This window comes from Leptonychotes weddellii, chromosome 12 (assembly GCF_054177405.1).
Source record: "Leptonychotes weddellii isolate Sample4059 chromosome 12, ASM5417740v2, whole genome shotgun sequence".
Taxonomy (NCBI): Eukaryota; Metazoa; Chordata; class Mammalia; order Carnivora; family Phocidae; genus Leptonychotes; species Leptonychotes weddellii.
The window spans coordinates 80,827,357-80,852,109 of record NC_138380.1 but is presented as its reverse complement, the minus strand read 5'-3'; the positions used below and the strand labels follow the sequence as shown (position 1 = coordinate 80,852,109).

The window sequence follows — 24,753 nt, the reverse complement described above, 5'->3', positions numbered from 1 at the left end:
CCACACTTACATAGATAATGGAGAGAACGCCATTATAGTTTTTGGTGGAAACATTGAGAACGATCTTCAGCTGTGAGACCAGCACTTGGAAGGCCGCAGCTGTTGTGAATCCGCCAACCAAAGGATCTGCCAAGTACCTCACGATGAATCCAATCTGCAAACCTCCAAATATCAACTAGTATAAGAAAGAGAAAGTTAACGTTTGCCTGAGAGAAGGACCAACTCTCTTGAACTATTAACGAGTTAAACTTAATACCAGTTAAAACTCTGGTTAGCCTGCTAATAACACAAAAATACTTGTAGGAATGCCCCTCCACCACTCTGAAATTTGAAAACTGTGGTAATCTGAACCTTGAAGTATTTCTAGATATGTAATAAGAAAAACAAAAATCATGTGGCTTATTTCTGTGCCTTTCAGATCCCATGGCTCTGCTCACCAGGACACTGTTTCCTCCTTTGTTGGCTCTGCACACTTCCCTCCCTCATCCTCATTTGAATCACACATGTTATTCTGATTTTTTTTTCTGTCTCTGACTTTGATGATACTTGAGCCTTCATAAGTGGGGTCTTGCTGACTATTTCAGCATCTGACCTAAAACAATATAATTTAGAAAATAACTCTGGGGACCCAATAAATTGCTCAGTTTCGCGTTTAAATGAATCTTCAAGTCCACATGCTTTACACGCAGTTATTTCAAATAAAAATCATGCCGATCCATATTGTACTTGTAATCCCATTACCTGTATGATTCCAACCAAAAGAGTAAGGGTGCTCGCAATCAATACTCTTGCCGTATCTCTGGCCACATAGTCTATCACGGTGGCATTGAAGGCGGTGCCATTACCGCTGGATACGTGAAAGTGTTCATCCGGGGCCATGCTCAGCACAACAGATCCCACCATTAAACTGACCACTGGGAACGGCCCTGGGGGAAAAAAAGCCTCTACCGATTAATAATTATTCATCACAAATGTTTAGGTCCAACATGTCTACGTAGGATTAGGAAGATGTGTGCAATTATTAGCTGTGATTGGGAAAATCTTGTTTGTTCACAAAGGAAGCTACAAAGCAGACGTTTCAAGGCATTCGTGACCCAGAAATGAGCAAGAGAGACATGTAGGTAGCAATTATAATACAGCACTCCGGATGCTTTGTGAATTCACAGGAAGGTTGTCTAGCCTGTCTTTGCGAGGTCTTCATGTGTATTGGGGCAGGGGTGTGGGGAGTTGCTAGGAAGGGTTTCCTGACAGAGGTGGCAAACAAGCTGAATCCTTACCTGTTCTATCTTATTTCCATATAAGTTCATTTCCTAGAGCATCCAATGCCCTGATCTCTGTGGAGCTGAGTACCTTGATCAATATCACAAGGTCCAGATTAGGATAAAGAAACAGCAAAGAGAGTATGTAGTTTCTCTTTTTCTCTTTTCAAGACAAATTATTTTTTCATATCATATGCCAGTCTATAAGATTCTGTGTTTCAAAAGTATTCCTTTTCTCCCAATCACTCCTGATATTTTTATCCATGATGGTGAGCCTATCTTTTGTTCATGGAAGGCCTTAACAGTTGGGAGGGCTCAGTACCCAAATCCAGTAACCTGGAGTGTTTAAATGTATAGAATACAAAAGAGAAAAAAATCAGCTCCTATGTTCTTCACGTTGTCAAGCATTTGATACTGATTGATTCTCCCAGGTGAGAAAATGCTTTCAGTCAATAGCTTCTTCCTGATCTCCTTCCATAGCCAAGGCAATATGCTAGATACTGGGGATAATACGGCTAAGGATGAGGATATGGGCTGGAGATGATTGTGTTTGTCTGAAGAGGATTGTCCAGGTAGACATGTCTAGCCAACAGATGGATGTAGGCGCAAAATTATCTCAAGTATAAATGTCAGAGTCACAAAATAGCATTAAAACATTCATTTACTAGAACATTCCAGCAAAAGAGAATTCAAATTTTAGGAACAGCAGAAAATAAGCCTATTTTGAGTCATACCAAGAAAGAAAGCCAAGCTTAGTTTCTAAATAGTTTTGGCACAATTTTGCCAGTCTTCCAATATTAGTGACTTAAAATGAGTACAGTTTTTAATGAAATGATGAATATGTATTTGATGAACATAATTTAGTAAATTTAAGTAATTTTAAGATAAGTTAGTCTAGTAAAACAATAGGTTTGAGGACGTCTTGAAGATTTTTTTCCCTTGTCATTTTGTATTTTGGAAGACAACGCTTTCTAAATATGGAGTCAAATTTATTACATTTCTTAAAATGAAAACATGCTAGAATTTGAAGGTAGGCTGTAATTTTGACAATCTTTCATTTTTATCCTCTTTTATTAAAAAAAAAGAGAGAGAGACGTATAAACCTAATACCAAAAAGATGGTATTTTGAAAGCTAAGAACCATGCATCATTGAATTGGATAATCTCGCAAAACACTGAAGGCCTATTTTCCCAGAAAACATTAAGAAAGATACGGAAACATCTTATATATATATATATATATAGCTAAAACACATTAAACGTGAATAAATACAATTGCAATATATGCTTATAATTACCAACTGAGATGTGCCTTGATGTTCCAAAGATAAAATATGTCAGGATAGGGAAAAAAGCAGAGTAGAGACCATATCCAACAGGGACTGCAGCTAGCAGAGCGTACGCCATGCCTGAAAGTACATCCAAAATGATTAAATTCACAAACAAAAGTTAGGGTATTCTTTCTACTGTGCAAAGAAAGGCCTTTTCATAGATATCCCCAGTTTGCAGCTTGCCCTGCATGGTCTTCCTTATTTTGCGTATAGTCCGGGGTTATGCTAGGATGCAGAACATGGTCTGGATCAGCTGAGATAATGATTCATCCTCATGCACACCTGCTTAAATAAATTGATTGAATTGATCAGTAATCCAATTATCCACTGATTAGATGAGTGGAAAAACGAAGTCAAGTCAATTGGTTAAAAACTTCATCAATTCAGTCCAAAGGCTCAGAGCAGTTGTGTACACAGACGTTTCGTGTGAATGCCGTGTTTCTCTGTGTCCGGAGGGACACAGTCATTGTTGCACTGTGATTCCTCCTTCCTTGTTGGGGAACAGAAGTTAGATCCAAACAAAGGAAACTATGACAACTGTCCACGGCAGCAGGTGAGACAGCTCTACTAGGCTTTCCTCGAGGAGCGTAGCTCGTCCACTGGGGCTGTCTGTCCCAAGCAGCCTCTGGGGCCACACGGTGCAGTGTGGAGAAATCTCAACTTCTCCATGTACATGGGAGTTGGAAGACCGTAACGATGCCTTCTTTTCCCTGGTTAAATACTTCTTAGGTAGTCAGCACATCTTACTACATATTGCCTCCTCACACTTCACCCACAGTGAGAGAAAAATCAAGCCCTTTGATCACTGGGTTCTTAACAAAGGATTACATTTTATAGCAGTTTTAAAAAGGGCAGAAAACAACCTAAATATGCTGGCTCACAAGTGCCCCCAATTATTTATTGAATGAATGTCTCAAAACAGAAAAGTGGTTAACTGAATTATATTTTACATACTATAATTCTGTAAAATGAAATGGACGTGATGTATAGGAATACATTTGCTAACATGGAGATATGTAAAGAACAGAGGAAAAAGTAAGGAAAAGCAGGATTCAAAATCATGGTAAGGTGGTGATGGGTATTAAAGAGGGCAGGTTCTGCATGGAGCACTAGGTGTTATACACAAACAATGAATCATGGAACACTGCATCAAAAACTAATGATGTAATGTATGGTGATTAACATAACATAATAATAAAAAAAAATCATGGTAAGGGGGTGCCTGGGTGGCTCAGTCATTAAGCATCTGCCTTCAACTCAGGTCATGATCACAGGGTCCTGGGATGGAGCCCCATGCGGGGCTCCCTGCTCACTGGGGAGTCTACTCCCCCTTCCTTTGCCCCTCCCCCCTCCACTCATGCTCTCTCTCTTCCAAATAAATAAATCTTTTAAAAGAATCGTGGTAGTATGCACACTCTTACTTTTATAAAAGTAAACATAGATGTTGCATGTACAAAAAAATCTGGAAAGGTTTTCAATATTATACAAAGTCATTTCCACATACAAAAAGACTATATAATTAATAAACACCCATGTATTCACCGTCCAGCTTAAGAAATAAATTGCCAGTAAAGTTGCAACTCTGTGTACTTTTCCTCAATCACGTCATCCTTCCACCCTCCACTCCCAGAAGGCAACCACTAGAGAATTTAGTGCTTATCATTCTGACGTTTTATTCTTTTACATAGATATGCATTTATGTGGGCATGCCTGGGTGGCTCAGTCGGTTAAGCATTGACTTTCGGCTCAGGTCATGATCCCATGGTCCTGGGATCGAGTCCTGCATCGGGCTCCTTGCTCAGCAGGGAACCTACTTCTCTCTCTGCCTGTTACTACCCCTGCTTGTGTTCTCTCTCTCTGACAAATAAATAAATAAAATCTAAAAAAAAAGATATGCATTTATGTGCCTAGTAGGATATTTACTAAAATATTAATGGATTGTCTAGGTGGTAGGATCAAAGGAGACTTCTAGTTTGTGGAGGAGGTATTTTTCATGTTCCTTATATGTATTTTTTGGTTTCCTACAATAGCATTCAGGCATTCATTTGACAACTGTTGATTATGTACCTACCATGTGCCTGCACTGTTCTAGGTTTGGGAGGATATGGAAGTGGACAAAAGAAAGTGTCTGCCCTTGCAGAATTTGCATTCTAGAATGATCTGTATTACTGATGCAATCGTTTTAATCTATAACTTACAACAAGAAATGGCAATAATCACTCGTCCCAAGAACTTGGAGTGGAAAGGTGACTCCCCAAAGGGAAGACAAGCAAAGAAGGAGCAGAAAATAAAAACAACCTATTTTCTATGTTCTTTTCCAAGTCCTTCTCAAACTTCACCTCCCTAAACTGTGCAGTTTTTACCGGCCTGAGAAAATGGGGACTTTGTCTGTTTCCATACAGTGTCCTACTTAGGGACAACTGCTACTCAAATAGACTGTAATCACCTCTATTTATAAAGGATTTTGGTGCAACAATTTTGAAATTACACAATTTGTAAGGAAATCTAAGCCACTGATTTAAGCCACAGAACTTCTGTGCTGAGACCCTTTATGTGTAGGACGGTGGCATATGCTGATAAAGGTGGTGCTAACAGACATTTGAAAGCCTCTAGAAGGCAAAAGTAGACACTGGAGAGCAGTCTCCCTGAAGTTGGGAGTGAAGATAGCTTAAAAGGCCTGCATTGACCTTTTGCTGCCTGGTGGTAACATTTTTTTTTTTTAATAACAAAAGTCAAAAAGATCCCATTATCATTAGCAACCAGTGGTTTCTCAGTAACTTGAGCCTGCACTCTCTGGTGAGTTCTTCCCACACTCCTCAGCTACCCCGCCAGCCAGAGATGGGTCATGGATCTTGCCACCACTAGAGACTATGGACTGCCCCTGAAATCTCAATTTTGAGCTCCCTCTCTCAAACTATAGCCTCCCAGCCTTTCAGCTTACCTACTCCAGAATCCTTGTTGCAACATTTCTTTGTTCTTGTGGGGCTTCTAAAGGATTAACTTATTCACTTTGTCCCTATCCTTGGTGTCCCCAGGACTGCCTGGTGGTTCAACTCCATGCCGTTGCTCTGAAAAAGACTCAGATCTCCCGTACTTTCCTCAAACTGCCCCTCCCCCTTTTGCACACAGACACGGTTCAGAGATGAATCTTAGACTCCGCCTAAAACAAAGAATCCATAGAAATGTTCCTAATTTGCTTTTCACCATAATTTCAAACCCCTCTGTATTTGTACCATTTGTTCTTTCTTCCTTTAAAAATGGAGGAGATATCCCTCCTGTCTTTAAGAAGCAACCCGCCTACTTCTGTCCTTGAGCCCCAGCTGCAGTTTCCCCCTTCTTGCCACTTTCAGTTTCTCCTCCACCTCGGGGGCCATAGACGCCTTTCTCTCTACAAGGACATTCCCACCAGTTCTCAGATATATTCTAGTATCTCTTCTATTGAAAGAAACCTAAATCCTCCCTCATTCTACCTCCATCCCTTACCTCTCTCTGGTTACAGCCATTTTTCTATTCTGCTTCACAGAAAACCTTTTTTTTTTTTAAAGATTTATTTATTTATTTTAGAGAAAGAGAGAGAGAGAGAGCATGCGTGGAATCAGGGGGAGGGGCAGAAAGAGAGAGAATCTCAAGCAGACTCTGCACTGAGCACAGAGCCTGGTGTGGGGCTCGATCCCACCACCCTGAGATCATGACCCGAGCCGAAACCAAGAGTCAGACATTAACTGACTGAGCCACCCAGGCGCCCCACACAGCAAATGTTCTTAAAAGCATTGTCTGTGTTCCATCTTCAAACTCTCCCCTGAAGAGTATGACACTATCGCCCCTCAATCCTTTTAAAAACAACCTCCTCTCTTGGCTTCTGACCCCACATCCCTCCAATTGCTCTTTCTCTCCAACCTCCTGAGCCTTCTCACAGTTCTCTGTGGCCCTCCTCTTCTCTTCCTGACCTCTGAATGGTCCAGCCATCTTCTCTCCCTCTGACCTTTCTCCCTGGGTAGTCTCAGGCATTCCCACTCCTATAAAGATCACCTCTACAGGGATGCTTCCCTGCTATGTCTGCCTAGCCCAGACCTCTCCTCTGTTCTGCACACTTGTAATAGCTCCAACTCCATATTTGGCCTTTCCACTTAGAGGTCTCACAGACATCTCAAACTTAGCGTGTCCAAAAGGAAACTCTTCACTTTCCATCCCAAACCTGCTCCTTAGCCCGTCTTTGCCATTTTAATAAGTAACATAACCATCTACCCGGTTGCTCAAGCCAACAACTTTGGAGCCATCTGGGATTTTTCATCGACATGCTAAATCCATCAGTAGACACCAGTGATGGTTGCTCCAAAATACATTTCAGATCTGTGCAGATCTATCTGTCTCCTGCTCGAGCTGGTTTAAGCTGACACAACTGTCCTCCGGGGCTGGGAGGAGGGTGAGGCAAGTCAGGTGCCTGAGGCACAATATTTAAGGAAGCCTCCTGAGAGCAAGTGCCTCACTGCCTCATCCTAACCCAGCCCTGCCCAATCTTATCTCGTTCTGTTCACCCTCCCCCCAAACACACTGCACCCACCACACTAGAATTCTTCTTGCAACTCCCTTGGAAACACACTGAACTCCTTTTGGCCTTGGGCCTTTGCCTAGTAACACTCTCCTTTCTGCTCTTCCATGGCGTCTCCTCATCCTCTGGATCTCTGACTAAATTTCATCCCCTCAGCAAGGCCTTCCTTGACCATTCTATCTAAAATAAATACTCCCTCCTCAAAGTAATCCTTAGTACAGAGTATTTAATCCAACACAATGGATTAAATCTATTACAATCTGTAATTATTTTTTTGCTTTATCTCTTTATTTATTTAATTAATAATTTAATTAAATTAACGTCCACCATTTGAAAGGAACTCCATGAGGTCAGTACCTGTGCTTGTCAATAAACCACTGAATCTTCATGGCTGAGCACCTGGCATACAGAATTGGTTTATAAATAGTATAAAGTGAATGAAAGATGAATGAATGCATGAATGAACCAGGTTGACCTCCCAGAAATTTACTTTACAAAGATAACTTTATAGAGATAGAAAAAGATTTAACGGATTTCTCATCTACTGAAAAGGAGTTAATAATTATTTTTGTGAGGATTAAACAAGATAATTGGCCAAAGCCCTTAAGCATAGTGTCTGATACTTAATAAACAAAATTAAAAGTAGGATTAATTCTTATAAGATACTTGTCTATGAAAATTTGGGAGCTAGAGCTTGAAATATCATTTTTTTACCTATAAAGATGATTCATCAGCAGAAAAGCAATTCAGTCCTCTTCACTCAGTGTTTATGAAGCCATCTATTTTGGCCAGTCTCCATGCCAGGCACTAGCTAAACACCATTAAATCGATGGTTCCTGTCCTCTAGGAGTCACACAGTGTTGCTACGTTATAGTTTTCACAGTCCCCTATGGGCACGTGGCATCATCAAACTAATGCACTGCCCAGCCCTACCTCCTCTCCCATCCACCTTTGTGGTGGAAACCGTGGTTGGTCAGGCAGGGGCTCCACACTGAGGCCGCAGAATACCCTCCTCTGTGGAACTCTACCTGGCTTGCTCTGAGTAATCTTGAGAGCTCTATGGGGAAAGGTTGGACATTGCTCAACAACTGTTACTAACTTCTGAAGTAGTCCATTTTCAAGCCATCTTTCTACCCACATCCCCACCCGACTCTACTTCTCATCATTGGGCAGTCTCAGACTTAACCTTCACGGAAACTCCATCTGACAACTCAGCCTCCAGGAAGCCAGTCCCAGTCCCCTAAGGCTGGGTTGTGAGAATCTGTGCAAGCTCACCTCCGAGGCCTTGTTACCCCTGTCACAGCCCTTGTGGAATTGTTATTATGCACTTTCCCATGGACCATGAGATCCTTGAGAGCAGGTGGTACAGCTCATTCACGTCAGCATACCTAGTGCCTGGAGCACTATAATTAGATGCCCCATCAAGTTATAATAAATAAATGAGACTTCTGTTTTCATGGTCCAGGGGTTTGTAGAGTTGGGGGGATAGCAGAAGCAAGACAATGGGGATGGCGGACAGAGGAGAATGCCCATGCTGCGATTCACCAACTATGCGACAGATTTCTAAGATGCTCATGGAAATATAATATAAAGCCTGTTTAAAACAAAACAAAGGAAAACAAAACAAAACACCGCTGTTAAGACATTTTGCCAGAGATTAAAATAAGGGGATGGATTAAAAAAAGGAAGGAGGACAGACAAAAAAGCTTATGGACAACACTCCAGGCTAAAACACTTCCTTCACTTTCCCTTAAGCCACCTTCAAATTGCAGGTCAAGACCCATGTGTGGGATGCAAAATAATGTAATGGACTGCAATCATCATTTAAAAAATATAAGCAGAATAGAAAAGGACGGAATAGAAACTATCTGAGTATATCACTTGTAGTGGGGGTTAATATTATTTCACAGAACTTGAGATATGCATGTGCAAATCATGATGTAACGTCTATTTCTTACTGTGAGTTGTGGTCAATAGAAGCTGGGGAGCCACCGCTCAGATGCTAGGGCTCTAGTTGAAGCCATGCAGCTCGAGAAGCAGCAGGGTTTCCCAGCAAAAGAACTCTAAGGAAGAGGAAAAAAGAGGCAAATCTGTCCACTAAGGGGCTCTAGAGGAAGATGAAGCTCTTGAAGGGTAAGCAAACATTTGGTACAGACTCCTGGGACTCAGGAGGAAGTTATGAACTGCTGCTGGAGATGGTGACTCTCAATCACTTGGGAGCCAATCCACCAACACCTTACCTTGCAGCGTGCCCACTAGCCCAGTACTAACTCCCGAAATGATGTCACTAAGCAGCCATTCCTTGATTCGGTACTTGGGGAGCCAGTCCAAGATGGGCAGGAGAGTCTTCAGCACACCAAGGCCTCTCTTTCTTGAACAACTGTCAAAAGGCAAGAAAACTGGGTTTCCAATACCATCTCAGTCACAGCCAGTTGCAAAGCACAAAGTTTTGAGCTGGGCTCTGCTGATCTTTATAACCATTTAGAAAAAGAATAAGAATTGCCTGGCAAATACTAACGCTCAAGTGCTTACCATGCTTTTGCCAAGAACTCTATCTACCCTTTTAAATGCGCTGTACTAGAAAACACAGGATTAAGTGTTCCCTCCCCTCTCCCACCTTTGTAATCCTCTGAGAAAATATCCCTACACAAGGACCCATTTTCTAGACCAGCCACAGAACGATCAATGTGGAGTTTCCAAAAGGAGATTAATTTTCACACTTCTAACCCAGGCACCTTCTTTTACTACTTCTTTTTCTTTAAAGAAAAATAAACACACTCTCTTTATTTTGGCACAACAAGCTTGGAGCCAGTTTATGCAAAAATCTTAATATGATAAATGTACACTTTGTTGTACGTTGCTACTTAGTATTTTTTTAATTCAGCATCCTATAGATAAAAGAAAAAAATGTTAAGAGTGGGTGGACATTATCCGACTTCTCACTCAACTGAACTATTTAAATTATATTTATGAGACACTTGGAAATTTTGATGTTTTTCATATTAAGGAATTATTTTTTTAGGTGTGATAAGGGGACTGTGGTTATTTTTTTAAGAGTCCGTAGAGAAATATACTGAAATATATACAGACAAAAAGATACACTATGTAGGATTTGCTTCCATAGTGGAATGGGGGCAAGTGGGTGGAGATAGATAGAGCTTGGTTGTTGAAGCTGGGTGGTGGGTAAAAAGTTGGAGGGGGCTTCATTATTCTACTACGTTTACTTTTGTATATACTTACGTTCTGTAATAAAAGATTCTTAAGAAAGAAAATCTGGCAGCACTTGACAATTCTCTAGTTCTTTTTTGTGGTATCTAATTACAGGCGGCCCGTTTGGGTTTAGAGAGTGATGCAGGTCTCCCTGGGGGTCCCACTGCCAGAGAGGGAAGACCTTGGAGTACAGTCTCCTGGGTTCTAGCCTTCATTCCCTGTCTCCGGGTGGCATCCTGCCTAGATGAACTTGGGGCTTTCAAGGACTGGCCAGGTGATGGGTTTACCCATCCTGTCTTTTTAATCGAGCCCCTTTCTTCTCCACTCTCCTCAGCCTGACCTTCACGAGGAGACCCTAGGGATGTGCTGTACCCCAAAGCGCACTCCAGATGTCCCGAAGAGAGGATGAAAAGAGAGATGCGGCACCCGGAACACACTCTGCCCAAAGATGAGTTTCCGGGGCTAAACTCAATTCGGGCCGAGAATGATGGAGCCACCCTGCGACCAGGAAGGACAGCAATGCGGATGGTTGAAGCCCAGGCGACCCGGCAGGGGGGCGCGCCATCCCACGCCGGGTCCGCGCGCCCACACGCCCGGCCCCACTGCTGCCCGCGCCCAGCCCGCCGCGGCCGCTACCTGCAGCCCTTGGCCAGGCTGTCCCGCAGCGTCTTGCGCTCCTGCAGGCGCAGCTCGTACTGCTGCTGGAAGGCGAGCTCGCTGTAGACCGGCCGCGACACCACGTAGCTGCAGCTGTACTCCGGGAGCGGTGGCGGCTCCAACCTGCTGCCGGGCGCTTCCATGACCTGCGAGGCGGAGGACTACGAGGAGGGAGGAGATGGAGCGGGGAAGGAGGGAGAGGAGGCGAAGAGGAAGGGACAGGAAGAGGCGACCGCCCGTTAGCTGTCGCCTGGCCCCACCTGTTGCAGCCGATCCCGGAGCGCCTGGTCCGCGCGCCGCCGTCCCGGGTGCTCCAGGCCGTCGCCCCCGGGCGCGCACCACCCGGCTGCACCCGGGCACGTGAGGACCTTCGGGTCCCGTAGCCTGCACCTGCTGCCCGGGGCTCCCGGACTCTGAAGAGGGTGAGGCCCGCCTTGGGGTCTTCCGCAGCTCGACCCAGTCCCCACCCGCGGGCAGCCAGGGCGCTGTCCGCATCCTGAAATCTCCCCAAATCCCGGCTGGAGCCCGAGCGCGTGCGGGGACGGAAGGGGACCCTGGGAGCGCTCCTCTCGCGTCGCACCCGACCCAGGGCACAGCCCCAGGCGCGCACCAGGAGAGAAGCACTGGCCCCGGGCCGGGCGTGGAAACCTCAGGCCACGTTACCCGGGGCTACGTGCACTACAGGCAAATTCCAGCAGCGGGTCGCAGTTCTCCCGGGGGCAGAACTTTGGGCAGGTGGAGCAGACCTCTTGCCCGGGCCTGTTTTGCTAGCCTCCTTCTCGCTCTCAGCTTCTCAAAAAGAAGGCTGTACTGCCCCCTGCCCGCCCGCTCCGTGTCCCCACACTAGTCCCATCTGCGGCTAGCGATGCCTCCCGGGAGTTAAGCCAGAGCTTGGGGGAGTAAGCTGCATCCTCAGCGGCCAGCTCACCTGTTTCGGCTGGTGGCCCGCCCGGAATGCCCCCGGGGACAGCCGTTCCGCTGCCTTTATAGCGCTCGCAGAAGGCAGTGAGACGTTTTATTTATGGAACAACAGAGACACCTTAGTCGAAAAGAGGGATACAGAGGCAGCGGTCTTTCTCCACCTATCCTACTGGGAAAGAAATGCTACTCCTCCCGCATCCTTTACCGTTCCCGAACCGGGAAGGCCGAGATTCTTACTGGTTGTCACGTAAGGGCCAGTGGGATCGTCGCTCACCTCGCGATTGCTAACGCGGGCTGCGAGGTCAGGGGCTGGGAAAGGGAAACTTGTTACAGGAGAGCAGAGCCCCGCCCTGCGTGAAAAACACGACTGCTTGGAGCGCTGACCTTGGCTCCTAGGTTGTGTGAATGAAGAAGCTCCACAGTCAGGACACAGCTCTCATACTGCTCCGGGTGGGGGAGGAGGAAGGGAGCAGTGGGCAGTTTTGTATTTAATAACGCTCTGTATTTCTAGAAAGTGTTTCTTCGGAAGTACTCAGTGGGTGGTGGTTATAGAGAGTTCATAATTTATTCATAAATTTTAGATACATTGTGAATTCACTTTTCTCTGTGTGTGTGCCTGTGTGTGTTATATTTCACAATCAAAACCAAGTGTCCAGGGGGCTGGCTTTCTTACCCTGCTGACTCTTTGGTTCTTTCTTTCTTCTCAGTCAGCTGGGCAATTAAGGAAGGAATCAGCTGGACTCCACAGGAAGGGAGACTAGAAAGAAGTGAGGGGCAGTCGGATCTATCCTACCTCAGCAGGGTTCCGTCTCCTGCTGGGATGAATCTCAGTGACTAATGTAGGTGAAGATGAAGGAGGGGAGAGTTTGGTAAACAGGAAGATTCTCGCCCGATTATCAGTGTTCTGAAGTAAATACAGAAGAGACTCCAAAAGAGACTATGGACCTTCTGGACACCAGCCTTCAGTTGTTTAGCTGGAAAATACAGACCATGAAAATTCTCTAAGCTCCAGGAAACAAAACTCCTCTGCGGAGAACCCTAGTGTAAATTCCCTGTAATTGTATTCCACATGGTGTGAGCATGTGCATTTTCCTGATAAATGAATGAGTCAACAGCTCTCAACAGATGTTCAAAAACTTACTTGATTCTTAAGGTTAAGGAGTGCCTGGCTGACTCAGTGGAAAGAGCATGCAACTCTTACTTAATCTTGGGGTCCTGAGTTCAAGCCCCATGTTGGGTGTAGAGATAACTTAAATAAAATAAATAAACTTTAAATAAAGTTAAGAACCATTGAAGAAGGGACCCAAAAATAAAAATCCAGGTCATGAACCTGAGAATTTTTATCCACTCCCAGGGGAGGTTTAGCTTGTACAGTCGACCCTTGAACAACACGGCTTTGAACTGCACAGGACGTCCTATAGGTGGAATTTTTCTCATAAGTACAGTACAATACTGTAAATGTGTTTTCTCTTCCTTATGATTTTCTTAATAACATTTTCTTTTCTCTACCTTACTGTATTGTAAGAATACGGTGTATAATACATAAGTCATACAAAATATGTGTCAATTGATCATGTTACAGGTAAGGTTTCCAATCAAGAGTAGGCTATTGGTAGTTAAGTTTGTGGGAAGTTAAAAGTTATTGGAGGATTTTCAACTCCACAGGGTTTGGAACCCCTAACACTCACATTGTTCAAGGGTCAACTGTATAAACCAGTGGTTCTTAACTAAGGCCTATTTTGCCCCTTGGGTGCGGGGGGCATTTGGCAATGTCTAGAGACATTTTTGTTGTCACGCCTGAAGGTATGCTATTGAGATCTAGTGGATGGAGGCCCAGGGATGCTATTAAACATCCTATGATGGGGTTCAAAGTCCTCTAAGGTTCTGTATGTTACTTAAAATGTACATCTATTTCTAAATCGCTACATGTACTGAACATACGAATCTCTCTCCATATATATACATACATATGTGTGTATATAGTGTATAGGCATTTTCTGTAAGTAACACATTATTGGATGTGTAACTCAACTACACTGAAATAGAGGCAAATATTTGTCTTAAAGTAGATTCTGAATGTTTCCATTCTATACACCCTCACACATAGCTTCAAGCTCCAGTTAAAACACTATCTTCTCCAGGAACATTCCTTGATGCTCTCAGTCAGAATTAATCCAGTTCCTTTTCTGAATTCTCTTGGCCCCTTATCTGATTTTCTCAAGATGCCTTTCACTATCTACCTTAATATCCTAATTCTGTTTTCATACAAATCTTATCTCTCTCACTAGACCAAAACTTTTTTTTTTTTGGAGACCAAAACTTTTTGAGGGAGAGTACTATCCCTCCCTCAACCATCATTACCTTCTATAATGTTTTCTTTTTTTTTTTTTTTAAGATTTTATTTATTTATTTGAGAGAGAGAATGAGACAGAGAGCATGAGAGGGGGGAGGGTCAGAGAGAGAGGCAGACTCCCTGCTGAGCAGGGAGCCCGACGTGGGACCCGATCCAGGGACTCCAGGATCATGACCTGAGCCGAAGGCAGTCGCTTAACCAACTGAGCCACCCAGGCGCCCTCTATAATGTTTTCTAAACAGATATACTTAGAGCCCAACATATTTCTTTTAAAAACTAAAACTTAAATTACATATTGGTCTACAACTTTTTTTTTTTAATTAAGTCTATGTCACTGATATCTTCCAGGTGAGTACATATGGATTTTTCCTAACTTTTGCCAATGGCTGCCTAAGATTTCATGTCAATTCATTTAATTGGTTCCATAGTCATTCACCTAGATGATTCACAATTCTTAGCTGAGTTAATGTGGAGGCTCTATGCAAATACATATATAACCCACATCCCATTCTAGAACTTCTGCTCCCTGTTACTTGCGATTTTGAACACTTGTAACCTGGGCCAGTCAGCTCTGTGGACCACTTGTGTCAGAACTTAATGGTGTTTGGTGGTGGTGGTAGAGATCAACAGAATAAGGAGTGGGTTAGAGGTGTCAGAAGGACAGAGGAGAAAATAGACTATCAACTTACACTAGAAGGCAAGAGGGTAACTTCCTTTGGAGAATAGAATTTTTCTTTGAACTGCATATGTCTATAGAAGAATTTGGTTTAATAATTATCACACTGTAATATTACAGTGCTGTATGTACCCGGTTAAAGATATTGTTTTCTTCTGTTAAATGCCTTTTCTTTCTTTACGATTTTTTTTTCGTTTTCTTTCTTACCTTTTTCTTTTCTTTCTTTCCTTCTCTTTTCCTTTTTTTTTTTAACAAACCCTTGTGTTGAGGGCTTTTGACCCTGAAACAGAAGAGGTTGTCTACAAAGGGATGTATTTATTTATTTGAGGGGGGAGGGAAGAGGCAGAGGGAGAATTCTCAAGGAGACTCCCCGCTGAGTGTGGAGGTAGGGGGAGGGGAGGCTTGATCCCAGGACCTCAAGATCTTGACCTGAGCCGAAATCAAGAGCCTGCGGCCCAACCAACTGAGCCACCCAGGCACCCTTTAAAAGCCTTTTCTAAGAAAGAAAGAAATGTTGCACGGACAGAATGACATCTCCCTTACAAGTTTCTATAAAAGTAGAGACTTGCTTTTCTCATAGGTCTGAATCTGGCTGTCTTTTAAAAACAGAGAAGAGTAGGATGTGATAACAGGTTGCTCTCCCTGTCCAATTTACTTATTATATTAAACACCTCAAACTACTCACTTAGGCTTTACAAATCAAGCTTCACCTGGTTCACGTAGAGATGGGAGGTTCTTATTTATCAGAATTTAATCCTTTCTAAAAGGACTTCTTTCCAAAGAGATAATGTGTCACTTCAAAATAAATGTCAGACAATGTTGTTGTTACTTTCCAGCACTGCTTTAGCCATTAATGCTGATTTAAAATGCATTTTGTATTTATCATTTACGTATTTGGAGTGTAAGACAAACTCCACTATTCGATCTACACACTCGTTCGTTCATTCATTCATTCATTCATTCAAGGATTTATTAAGAATTGATTAGTGCCGGCTATGGTATAATGATGAACAAAATCAGCATAGACACTGGTTTCTTATCTGTGGGGGCAGCAGACATTCATCAAGTGGTCGCAAAATATATACACTATTTCACTGATTCTAAAATGCGTATTTTTCACCTTTTATCAGGACTCATCCTACAATTGATGGTATCCTAGAGTTTACTTAGAGGCATTTTTTAACCTTTTTTTTTTTGCAGTTTTTTATTCTTTTTTGGTCTAGAGGGCAAATTTATGGTGTAAATTTTTACTTTCTTCTTTTCAAACAACTTAAAAGTTCTCCAATCAGAAGAACTACAAACTAATGGAAATGTGCAAGTAATGCCCCAATCTGTTTTCAAAAGCAACCTAGACTTTGATGTTTATCATCTTCTACATTTGAATTGTCATGTGTGTAGCTCATTTATTATTTTTTTCTCTAGAACTGAATTGAGTCGCTTCTGTTTGGAGGCAGTGTTTGGAACTCACTATTGTCCACATTTCAAACAGAAACACTGTTCACATCTCAAGCTGGTGTGGGTGATCAGTAGAAATTCTGAAAAATCAGCTGCCTGGGGAAGTGGTCATTTTCACTGGGAAAATCAACTCTAATCCTGAGCATTTATTTTCATTTTGCTTGTTGACTTTCTCAAGACAATAGATGCTAAATTTCTGCCATAAGTATACACAAAAAGAACCTTAACTTTCTCTCACCTTTTCCCATCTCTCCTCTGAACAACTGATTGGGCTTCTTTTCAGTAACCATACAATTTCGTATTCAATAGTTCTCTGTTTCCTGTATGTTACTTTTTTCCCTCTTAGATACAAAATATGCTGCTTGAAGACAGAAATAACATAATATTGTATATGTCTTTTATGGTGTTTAAAAATAAGACATGCCTATAAGCAGATGAGTTAAAAAATATATTAAAATATAAAACAGTATTCCCTTCCTATCTCATTACCCAGATAACCACTGTTAAGCTTTTTGATTATTTCCTGCTTGTCTTTTTTTTTTTTTTTTCCTATCTGTAAGATTATAATGCTAGTCTTCTTTTGCGTCTCCAGACAAGACCTTGGCAAATCATGATGATGTAACAGGTACTGAAGAAATACTTGTTAAATTATTGATTGGTTGATCTTTATTTATTTATTTTTTTTTAAAAAAGATTTTATTTATTCATTTGAGACACAGAGATACAGAGAGAGAGCATGAGCAGGGGGAGAGGCAGAGGGAGAGGGAAAAGCAGGCTTCCCACTGAGCAGGGAGCCTGATGTGGGGCTCGATCCCAGGACCCTGGGATCATGACCTGAGCAGAAGGCAGACGCTTAACCATCTGAGCCACCCAGACACCCCTGATTGGTTGATCTTTAATGATGGAATCTTGAGAAATTGTGAGGTAAGAATGAAACTAATTAAAAAAACTGAGAACCCATGCTTTTAAAAAAAATCACTAAAAAAAAAGAATTCTTGGGGCACCTGGGTGGCTCAGTCATTAAGCGTCTGCCTTTGGCTCAGGTCATGATCTCGGGGTCCTGGGATCGAGCCCCGCGTCGGGCTCCCTGCTCAGCAGGAAGCCTGCTTCTCCCTCTCCCGCGCTTGTGTTCCCTCTCTCGCTGTCTCTGTCAAATAAATAAATAAAATCTTAAAAAAAAAAAAAAAAAGAATTCTTTCTAAAACTATGCGACCATGAATTCCAATTTAAAACAATTTGCAGTGTCAATAAAAATGTATTTTTATATAATTCAATAATGTCTCAGATAGTAGAGGAAGCATCAGATTCTTTAATATGAATGCAAATTTGACATGTGGTCTGGAAATTTGTCTCTCACTAGCATGAAGTTTTAAAGTTAGCAATGGAGGGAGAAAAGGGAAACTTGAGGAATGTGCCTTGTTGTCATAGTTGGTAATTTAGGTATTCCATTCACGCATTCATCCATCCATCCATTTATTTATTCATTCAGTGAATTTTTATTGAACCCCTTGTGTCAGACCCCGTCTTAAGTCTTAGGGATACAGCAATGAGCAGGTTTGAAAAAGTTCCTGCCCCCAAAGAAATCATACTCCCATGGGGGACAATGACTACAAGCAAAGAAATAAATCAGATAATATTCTAGTTGTGATGAAATCTATGGGAGAAATAAACAGAACGATGTCACGTGAATTGCTGGTGGGGAAAATGTATGGCAAGGAGAGTGGGAGGACTGCCTTAAACGGGGTATGTCTTTGGAAGAGAGATCTGAAAGATGAGGAGACAGCCTTCCTGGAAAAGGGAATAGCAAATGCAAAAACCCTGAGTCAGGAAAGAGCAGGCTGTGCTTGAGAAAAAGGAAGGTAGTGTGGCTGAAATTCAGGTAAGTCAGATCTAGAGATAGCAACCTGGGAGCCCTCCGTACATATGTATGTAGCAATTACACCCAGGCATTTTGGGAGGGGGGCGGGGTAGACAGATAAAAAGGCCAGCACCAAGCCCTTGAGAGGTCATAAAGGAGAATGAAAGACCTCTTTTCTTCTGTAAAATGCAGATGACCCTTGAATTCAGGTGGTGAGAAAAGAAAATCTAAAATACCTTGAACTCTGGGGGGGGTGGAGTAACTGGGTGATGGGCATTAAGGAGGGCACATGATGTAATGAGCACTGGCTATTATAAGCAACTGATGAATTACTAAACTCCAACTCTGAAACTAATAATACACTGTATGTTAATTAATTGAATTTAAATAAAATAAAATATAATACTTTGAACTCTTTGGAGAACTTTTTTTTTAACATATAATGTATTATTTGTTTCAGGGGTACAGGTCTGTGATTCATCATGGAGAACTATTTTCTGAATAAAGTTTTTTGGTAGCTATGTTTTTAAATGACACATATAAAGGAAAAACTTTTAGTATTTAGAATTTATTCAATTGTTTCTAATTATCCCATGTATGATTAATAACTTTAATAACTTTACTTTTTTGGGACTGGTGGTGCCTTACACTCAGTAAGTTCTCCTTAGTAGTTAAGGTAATTTGTGTTAGATCTGAGCAGACATTGATCCAGACAACAACTCTAACTGCTTTTGGTAGAAAACAATGGCATATTATCTGAGACAGTTTATCTTCCTTTTTTTTTTTTTGGCTGGCTGACAGCTATTTTCCTTTATTAAAAAATGGTTTTTAAAATTATTTATACTACCTCTATTGAACTATAAATTAGTAACGACACAATTAATCCTAGAATCTACGAATTCTTCATTTAAAAGCAAATCTTCAATATCAAGAGAAAGAAAGCCTATCATGCATAAAGAGAGAGATTGGTGTGAAGAGCAGAGAAGGAAGAAGCTGAAGGAGGTTGAGGAGAAAGAATCAAAGGATTGGGACCAGGATGAGAGACTGGGATGGAAGTTCATGGCATTATTTCCACTGGATGACCCATATTACCCAGTGTGGTATGACTTGAAAGCTAACTTGAAAACTTAACTGCTTTTGAGCGTAAGGATTACCTTGAGGTGGATATTGTTATTCCCATTTTACAGATGAGAAAGTACACACAGAAAGGTTAAGTAATTTGCCCAAGGTCATATAGTTTGGCTGAACTGGAATATGAACCCAAGCAGCTTGACTCCAGAGCCCACCTTCTTAACTTCCCCCTTCTTCACCTCTCCAGGCTTTGGCAGTGTCAGTTCTCTTCACCACAATATCATGGAATTTCTAGTCCTATCTTCTTCCCCCATCCCAGGCTTCATTCATGGTCCCTATGCTAGGTTTCAGCTTTTAACTCCTCTCTTTTGATATAATATTTTAAAGACAATAGGATACTGTGGGATACTAACAAAGTTGATCAATAAATATGGACATGGAAGGGAACCCAAAATGCATCATAGATGAAAAAAGGGCAAGGTACAAAAAGTGTGTATAGCATGCTCCTAGCTGTATAAAGGAAAGGAATATACATTTGTATATGATATTAATCAGAGTCCTAGCAAGAAAGAGATAAGACCCTGAGAGTTAATAAGGGGGCTGTTTATAAAAAGTGTGGCAGATCAAGGAAAACCAACAAGGCAGTGGTGAGGCACCTCAGGGCTAGCTGAGGGGAGCTGTCAGCCGTCTACCGTCTGAGAAGACTGCTGGTAGCAATTCTAGCCTGCGGGAAGAGGGGGTAGGAGCTGTTACCACAACCCAGAGCGGTTGGACGGGGCTGCTCAGCAGGAGCTGTAGCCCTTAAGAGAAGAATGGATGCATGGCTAACTCTGGGCCCAACAAGGAAGAAGCTGCTCCCCTTCCTAACTTCTCATCTTTTGCTGGTTGGATCTTCCCCACCCCTCTGTTTCTCCATTGCCCAAATTCTACTGGAAGAAGCCAGACAGCTCTTTCATTGCTCATAAGGTCAGTCTTCAGGGCACAGAGCAGAGTAGAGAAAGGTGGAGAAGGAATAGTGAGGGGTGAATTGACAATATCTCTGCAGATAAACAGAGTATTTCTAGAAAGATCCATCAGAAACAAGGTTCTGATGGAAGCAAGAGACTTTTTAAAAAATACATTTTATTTTTAGAATAGTTTTTGATTCACAGAAAAATTGAGGGGATAGTATGGAGAGTTCCCATGTACCCTATAGCCAGTTTTTCCTATTAGCAACTTAAATTTGTATAGTATTTTTGCCACAATGAAAAAATTAATATTGATACATTATTATTAACTAAAGTCAACAGTTTGTTCAGATTTCCTTGGTTTTTACCAAACGTTAGTTTTCTGTTCCACATTACATTTAGTCTTCTTGTTTCCTTAGGCTCCTCTTGGCTGTGACAGTTTCTCAGACTTCCTTTGTTTTTGATGACCTTGACAGTTTTGAGGAGTACTGGCTAAGTATTTTGTAGGCTACTTCTGAGCTGGCATTTATCCGGTTTTTCTCATACTTAGACTGGTGTTATGCTTCTGGGGGGAGGAAAACCACACAGGGCAAGAGACATTTTTATCTTATCATATCAAAGATACACAGTTTCAATATGACTTATCATTGTTGATAGGGTATTGAGCTTGATCACCTATTAGGTTTCTCCACTGTAAAGTGACTCTCTCCTACCCTACCCCCTTTTCTATAACCGTATTCTTTGAAAAGAAGTCACTATATGCAGCCCACACTTAAGAGAGGGGAGTTAACCTCCATCTCCGTGAGGGTGGAGTATCTACATAGATTACTTAGAGTTCTTCTGTAACAGAGATTTGTGTCAGCCCCCTCCATTTATTCATTTATTCAATTATTTATTTATGTCTGTATGGAATCATGACTCTTTTATCCTTTGTATTAGAATCTAATACTACTTTATTTTGTTCATCAAATTACTCCAGGTTTGGCCTTGAAAGCTCTTTCATTTGGCTCCTATGCCCCTTTGACATGTCCCCATCAACGTAGGGTGGTTTTCATTTTGGTTTTTGGAGCACTTCCTTACTTTCTGGCACTGTAAGATGCTCCAGGCTTATCTTTTTTTTTTTTTTTTTAAGTAATCTTTACACCCAACATGGGGCTTGAACTCACAACCCCTAGATCAAGAGTCACATACTCTATTGACTGAGCCAGCCAGGAGCCCCTCCAGGCTTATCTTGTATATTTCCTGTATCAGTCCTTGAATCTGCCATTTCTCTAAGGAAGCCCACCCGGTTTCTTTTATTGGGAAACAGTATTAGAAACCAAGATGTGGGCAGTCGGTGGGCTCATTGCTGCTGGGATGGCATTGCTGATAGAGCAAAGAAATACATGTGTGTATTATGAAATAATATTAGGTAACATTTTACATATTATAAAATATGTATATAAACATACCTATAGTACTTCTATATGTAACCATCTGTATCTCTATTAAGCTTAACATAAGTTCATACTAATAAAGAGACTTATTTTTGTTGTACGCTATTTTGTACTGTATTATTTTTTTTAAATAATAGCCATATGGTAGTTTGTCAATCATTTAAAAAGAACTAATATGATGTTTGAAATTCCCTAGTGATAAGATAAATTGTATATATATATACATATATATATGTCTTAATAGTTGTGGATTACTAGATGAAAAAGTTCTATTAAAAATTTTGTGACTCGGGGTGCCTGGGTGGCTCAGTCGGTTAAGCGGCTGCCTTCGGCTCAGGTTATGATCCTGGAGTCCCAGGATCGAGTCCCGCATCGGGCTCCCTGCTCAGCAGGGAATCTGCTTCTCCCTCTGACCCTTCCCCATCTTGTGCTCTCTCTCACTTTCTCTCTCTCAAATAAATGAATAAAATCTTTATAAAAAAAAAATTTTGTGACTCAAGCTTTTAAAAATATATTAGGGGAAAAATATATTAGGGCAACTGGGTGATTAAAAGGACTCACGTGAATTATTCTTTCATAAAGAATGATCCCCCTATGAACTTGTATGTTGCATGAGTACCTCAACATGGTCAAAATGGAAATAATGATCTTCTTTCAACCCCATTTTTTCATCTGCTGCTCTTCCTGAATTTCCCATCTTTGTGAATGGCATCCCATCCATTCAGTTGCCTAAGGCAGAAACTTAGGACACCTCCTAATTCAGTCTTCTTTGATGCCTTTGATGTCATTCTGCTGTCAAGTCTACTTTTTAAATAACTCTCCAGTTCCTCTGGTTCTCTCCATCTCTACTGCTACTGCCTGGGTTTAGGCCAGGATTACCCCAAAGGCACCCTAATAGTTCTCCCTGCTTCTCTTCTTGTTCTACTCACAAGATATCCTTCAAACCAGCCAGTAACAGTTTTAGAAATGCGTATCTGGTCAGGTTTGTCCTTAGCTTAAAATTTCTCAAAATGGCTCTCTATCACCCTCTTCTTTTATGCACCCATGGTACCGAGTGAGCTCTTTCTGCCTTGGAGGCTTGCTTCTTCCTCCGTTTGGGACCCTTTTCACCATCCCTAGCTTCTGTCTTGGTTTAGGTGCCCCTTTCATGGAGTCCTCCCTGGAGTCTTCCCTAATAGCCAAAGGCCAGGGTTGATGTTCTTCCTACATAGGTCTTAGCACTTTTTTTTTTTTTTAAGTAGGCTCCACGCCCACTGTGGGGCTTGAACTCATGACCCTGAGATCACGAGTCGCTTGTTCGACCGACTGAGCCAGCCAGGCGCCCCTTAGCACTCTTAATATGCATGCACTTACCACACTGAAGGGTGCTTGTCTGAACCCACTACTAGGCTATAACCTCCTGGAAGGCAAAGACTTTATCAGGAGTGCCTTGGAGTCAGACTGTCTGAAGTTGCAGTTGTCCAGACTGAAAATGGCTCTGTCATTTTCTACCTGTGGGCAGTTACTTAGCTTCCCTTTGGTTCAATTTCCTCACCTTTAAAATAAGTGTATATGAGAATAGTACCTAACTCATAATGTTGATGTGAGAATTAAATGCAATGCCTGGCACATAGTAAGCCCTTGATAAACGTTAGCTATTATAATTGAGTTTTGGAGCCTAGGGAGTAGATTGAGTTAGATCTTGGTATATTTTGAGCTTCATTTCAAAAAAAGGTACGTGAGTGTATGTATATATGTTATTTGATGTTGCCAGGAATAGCTAATTTTATCTGTCAAAAATTTCTTCCTAGCACGCTCTTTTGAGTCACGGATTTTGGCTTTTAAGTAAGCTAAAGGTTGTTGATTGGGAGAATGGCCAGGAAAAACTTATCCACGGCTTTTGAATCACATGTTGAACAAATCTGGCATCACAAGCATCAAGCTGCCTTCTGTTTCTAATCATTTTTCTTTCTAATTTAGTTTCTCCCACCAAAAGGGATTATAATTGATTTTCATTGCAGAGTCCATGGAAGATGTCACAAGATGTAGAGGCAATTATTCGCAAGTAGATGGAACCCATATTTGCTGAGCGTCACCACTGGCTCTGTCCCAAATGCTAAGCAGTAGCAATACTTCCCTGGATTGAGACAATGTGCCACTTATCTGAGGGGACTGGCACAAGTCTTGGCTAAGAGACTTTTCTTCTTTCTTCTCACCTACACCTCTGACATTCTTTAAAAAAAAAAAAGAAAGAAAAAGAAAAAAAAGGCAAGTGGCAGCATCTTATTTATGAAAGCCTCTCCAAGACCATACTGGTCAGTGGTCTGGCCCCCGAAGGTTTGAATCCAGGTCCTATCTCAAAACAGACTCGCCTCAGGGAAAATCACTCTCCTTCCTAAACTACTCTTAGCTTCCTTTCATCTCTTTACCTCCCAGTATCTCCCCTCCTTCGCCTTCTCTAACCTGCAGAGAACAGTCTCCCTCCTCTTGAGTTCCCATATTCTGTTCTTTCACCCATTCATACCATTCCTAAACATAGGGATTTGTTCTTGCTTTGAAACTCCTCTAAAAAGAGGGCAATCTGGAAATGACTTTTGTCAACACGAAAGCCAATATATTGTAAAAAAATAAACATTTACAAAAAAGAGGAAAATTGCAACTACAGCAAAGAACAAAAATCAGGGACAATGCTCTTCATTCCTCCTGTGTCTGCCCCAAATCAACACATCAAGCCTTCACTAGGATACCTCACCAGCATCTCCCTTGGGTTGAATGCTCCTTCTGTGGAGCTCTTTCTATACTTTCATTCCTCGCACACATTTGACATCATCTTGTGGTTGTGCCAATTCCTTCTGTGTTTGTGTGTTTAACCCCCAGTAGAAATAAGTTTCTTAAGGGCTGAAGCTTATCTCTGTGATTCTGAGCACGTTTCCTAATCAATCTCACAAATAGAAGGAAGTAATAATCATTCTTCACATTGTTGTGATAATTAAGTATAGTAAGAGAATTTTCTAGACCACAGTAAAGTGCTCCGTGGTTAATTTCTTTGTCT

At 41.8% G+C, this 24,753-nt stretch overlaps 1 protein-coding gene across 8 annotated transcripts in view; it reads right to left on the bottom strand.

The window, feature by feature from the left end:
- SLC26A4 (solute carrier family 26 member 4) overlaps nucleotides 1–24,753 on the bottom strand; it is a 71,669-nt gene that overhangs the window by 35,384 nt on the left and 11,532 nt on the right. Inside the window, exons 1-6 of one of the 8 annotated variants that reach the window (XM_081800704.1) lie at nucleotides 11,934–12,346; nucleotides 10,985–11,166; nucleotides 9,379–9,518; nucleotides 2,557–2,667; nucleotides 742–926; nucleotides 11–175 (exon numbers count right to left, since the gene is read on the bottom strand). In XM_081800704.1, coding sequence (XP_081656830.1) covers nucleotides 11–175; nucleotides 742–926; nucleotides 2,557–2,667; nucleotides 9,379–9,518; nucleotides 10,985–11,148 — 765 coding nt within the window. In that variant the 5' untranslated portion in view covers nucleotides 11,149–11,166; nucleotides 11,934–12,346. Of the gene's footprint in view, nucleotides 1–10; nucleotides 176–741; nucleotides 927–2,556; nucleotides 2,668–9,378; nucleotides 9,519–10,984; nucleotides 11,167–11,265; nucleotides 11,640–11,668; nucleotides 11,835–11,933; nucleotides 12,347–24,753 lie in introns of those variants that run through there. The other 7 variants (XM_081800702.1, XM_081800697.1, XM_081800698.1 and 4 more) reach the window with 7 other exon arrangements.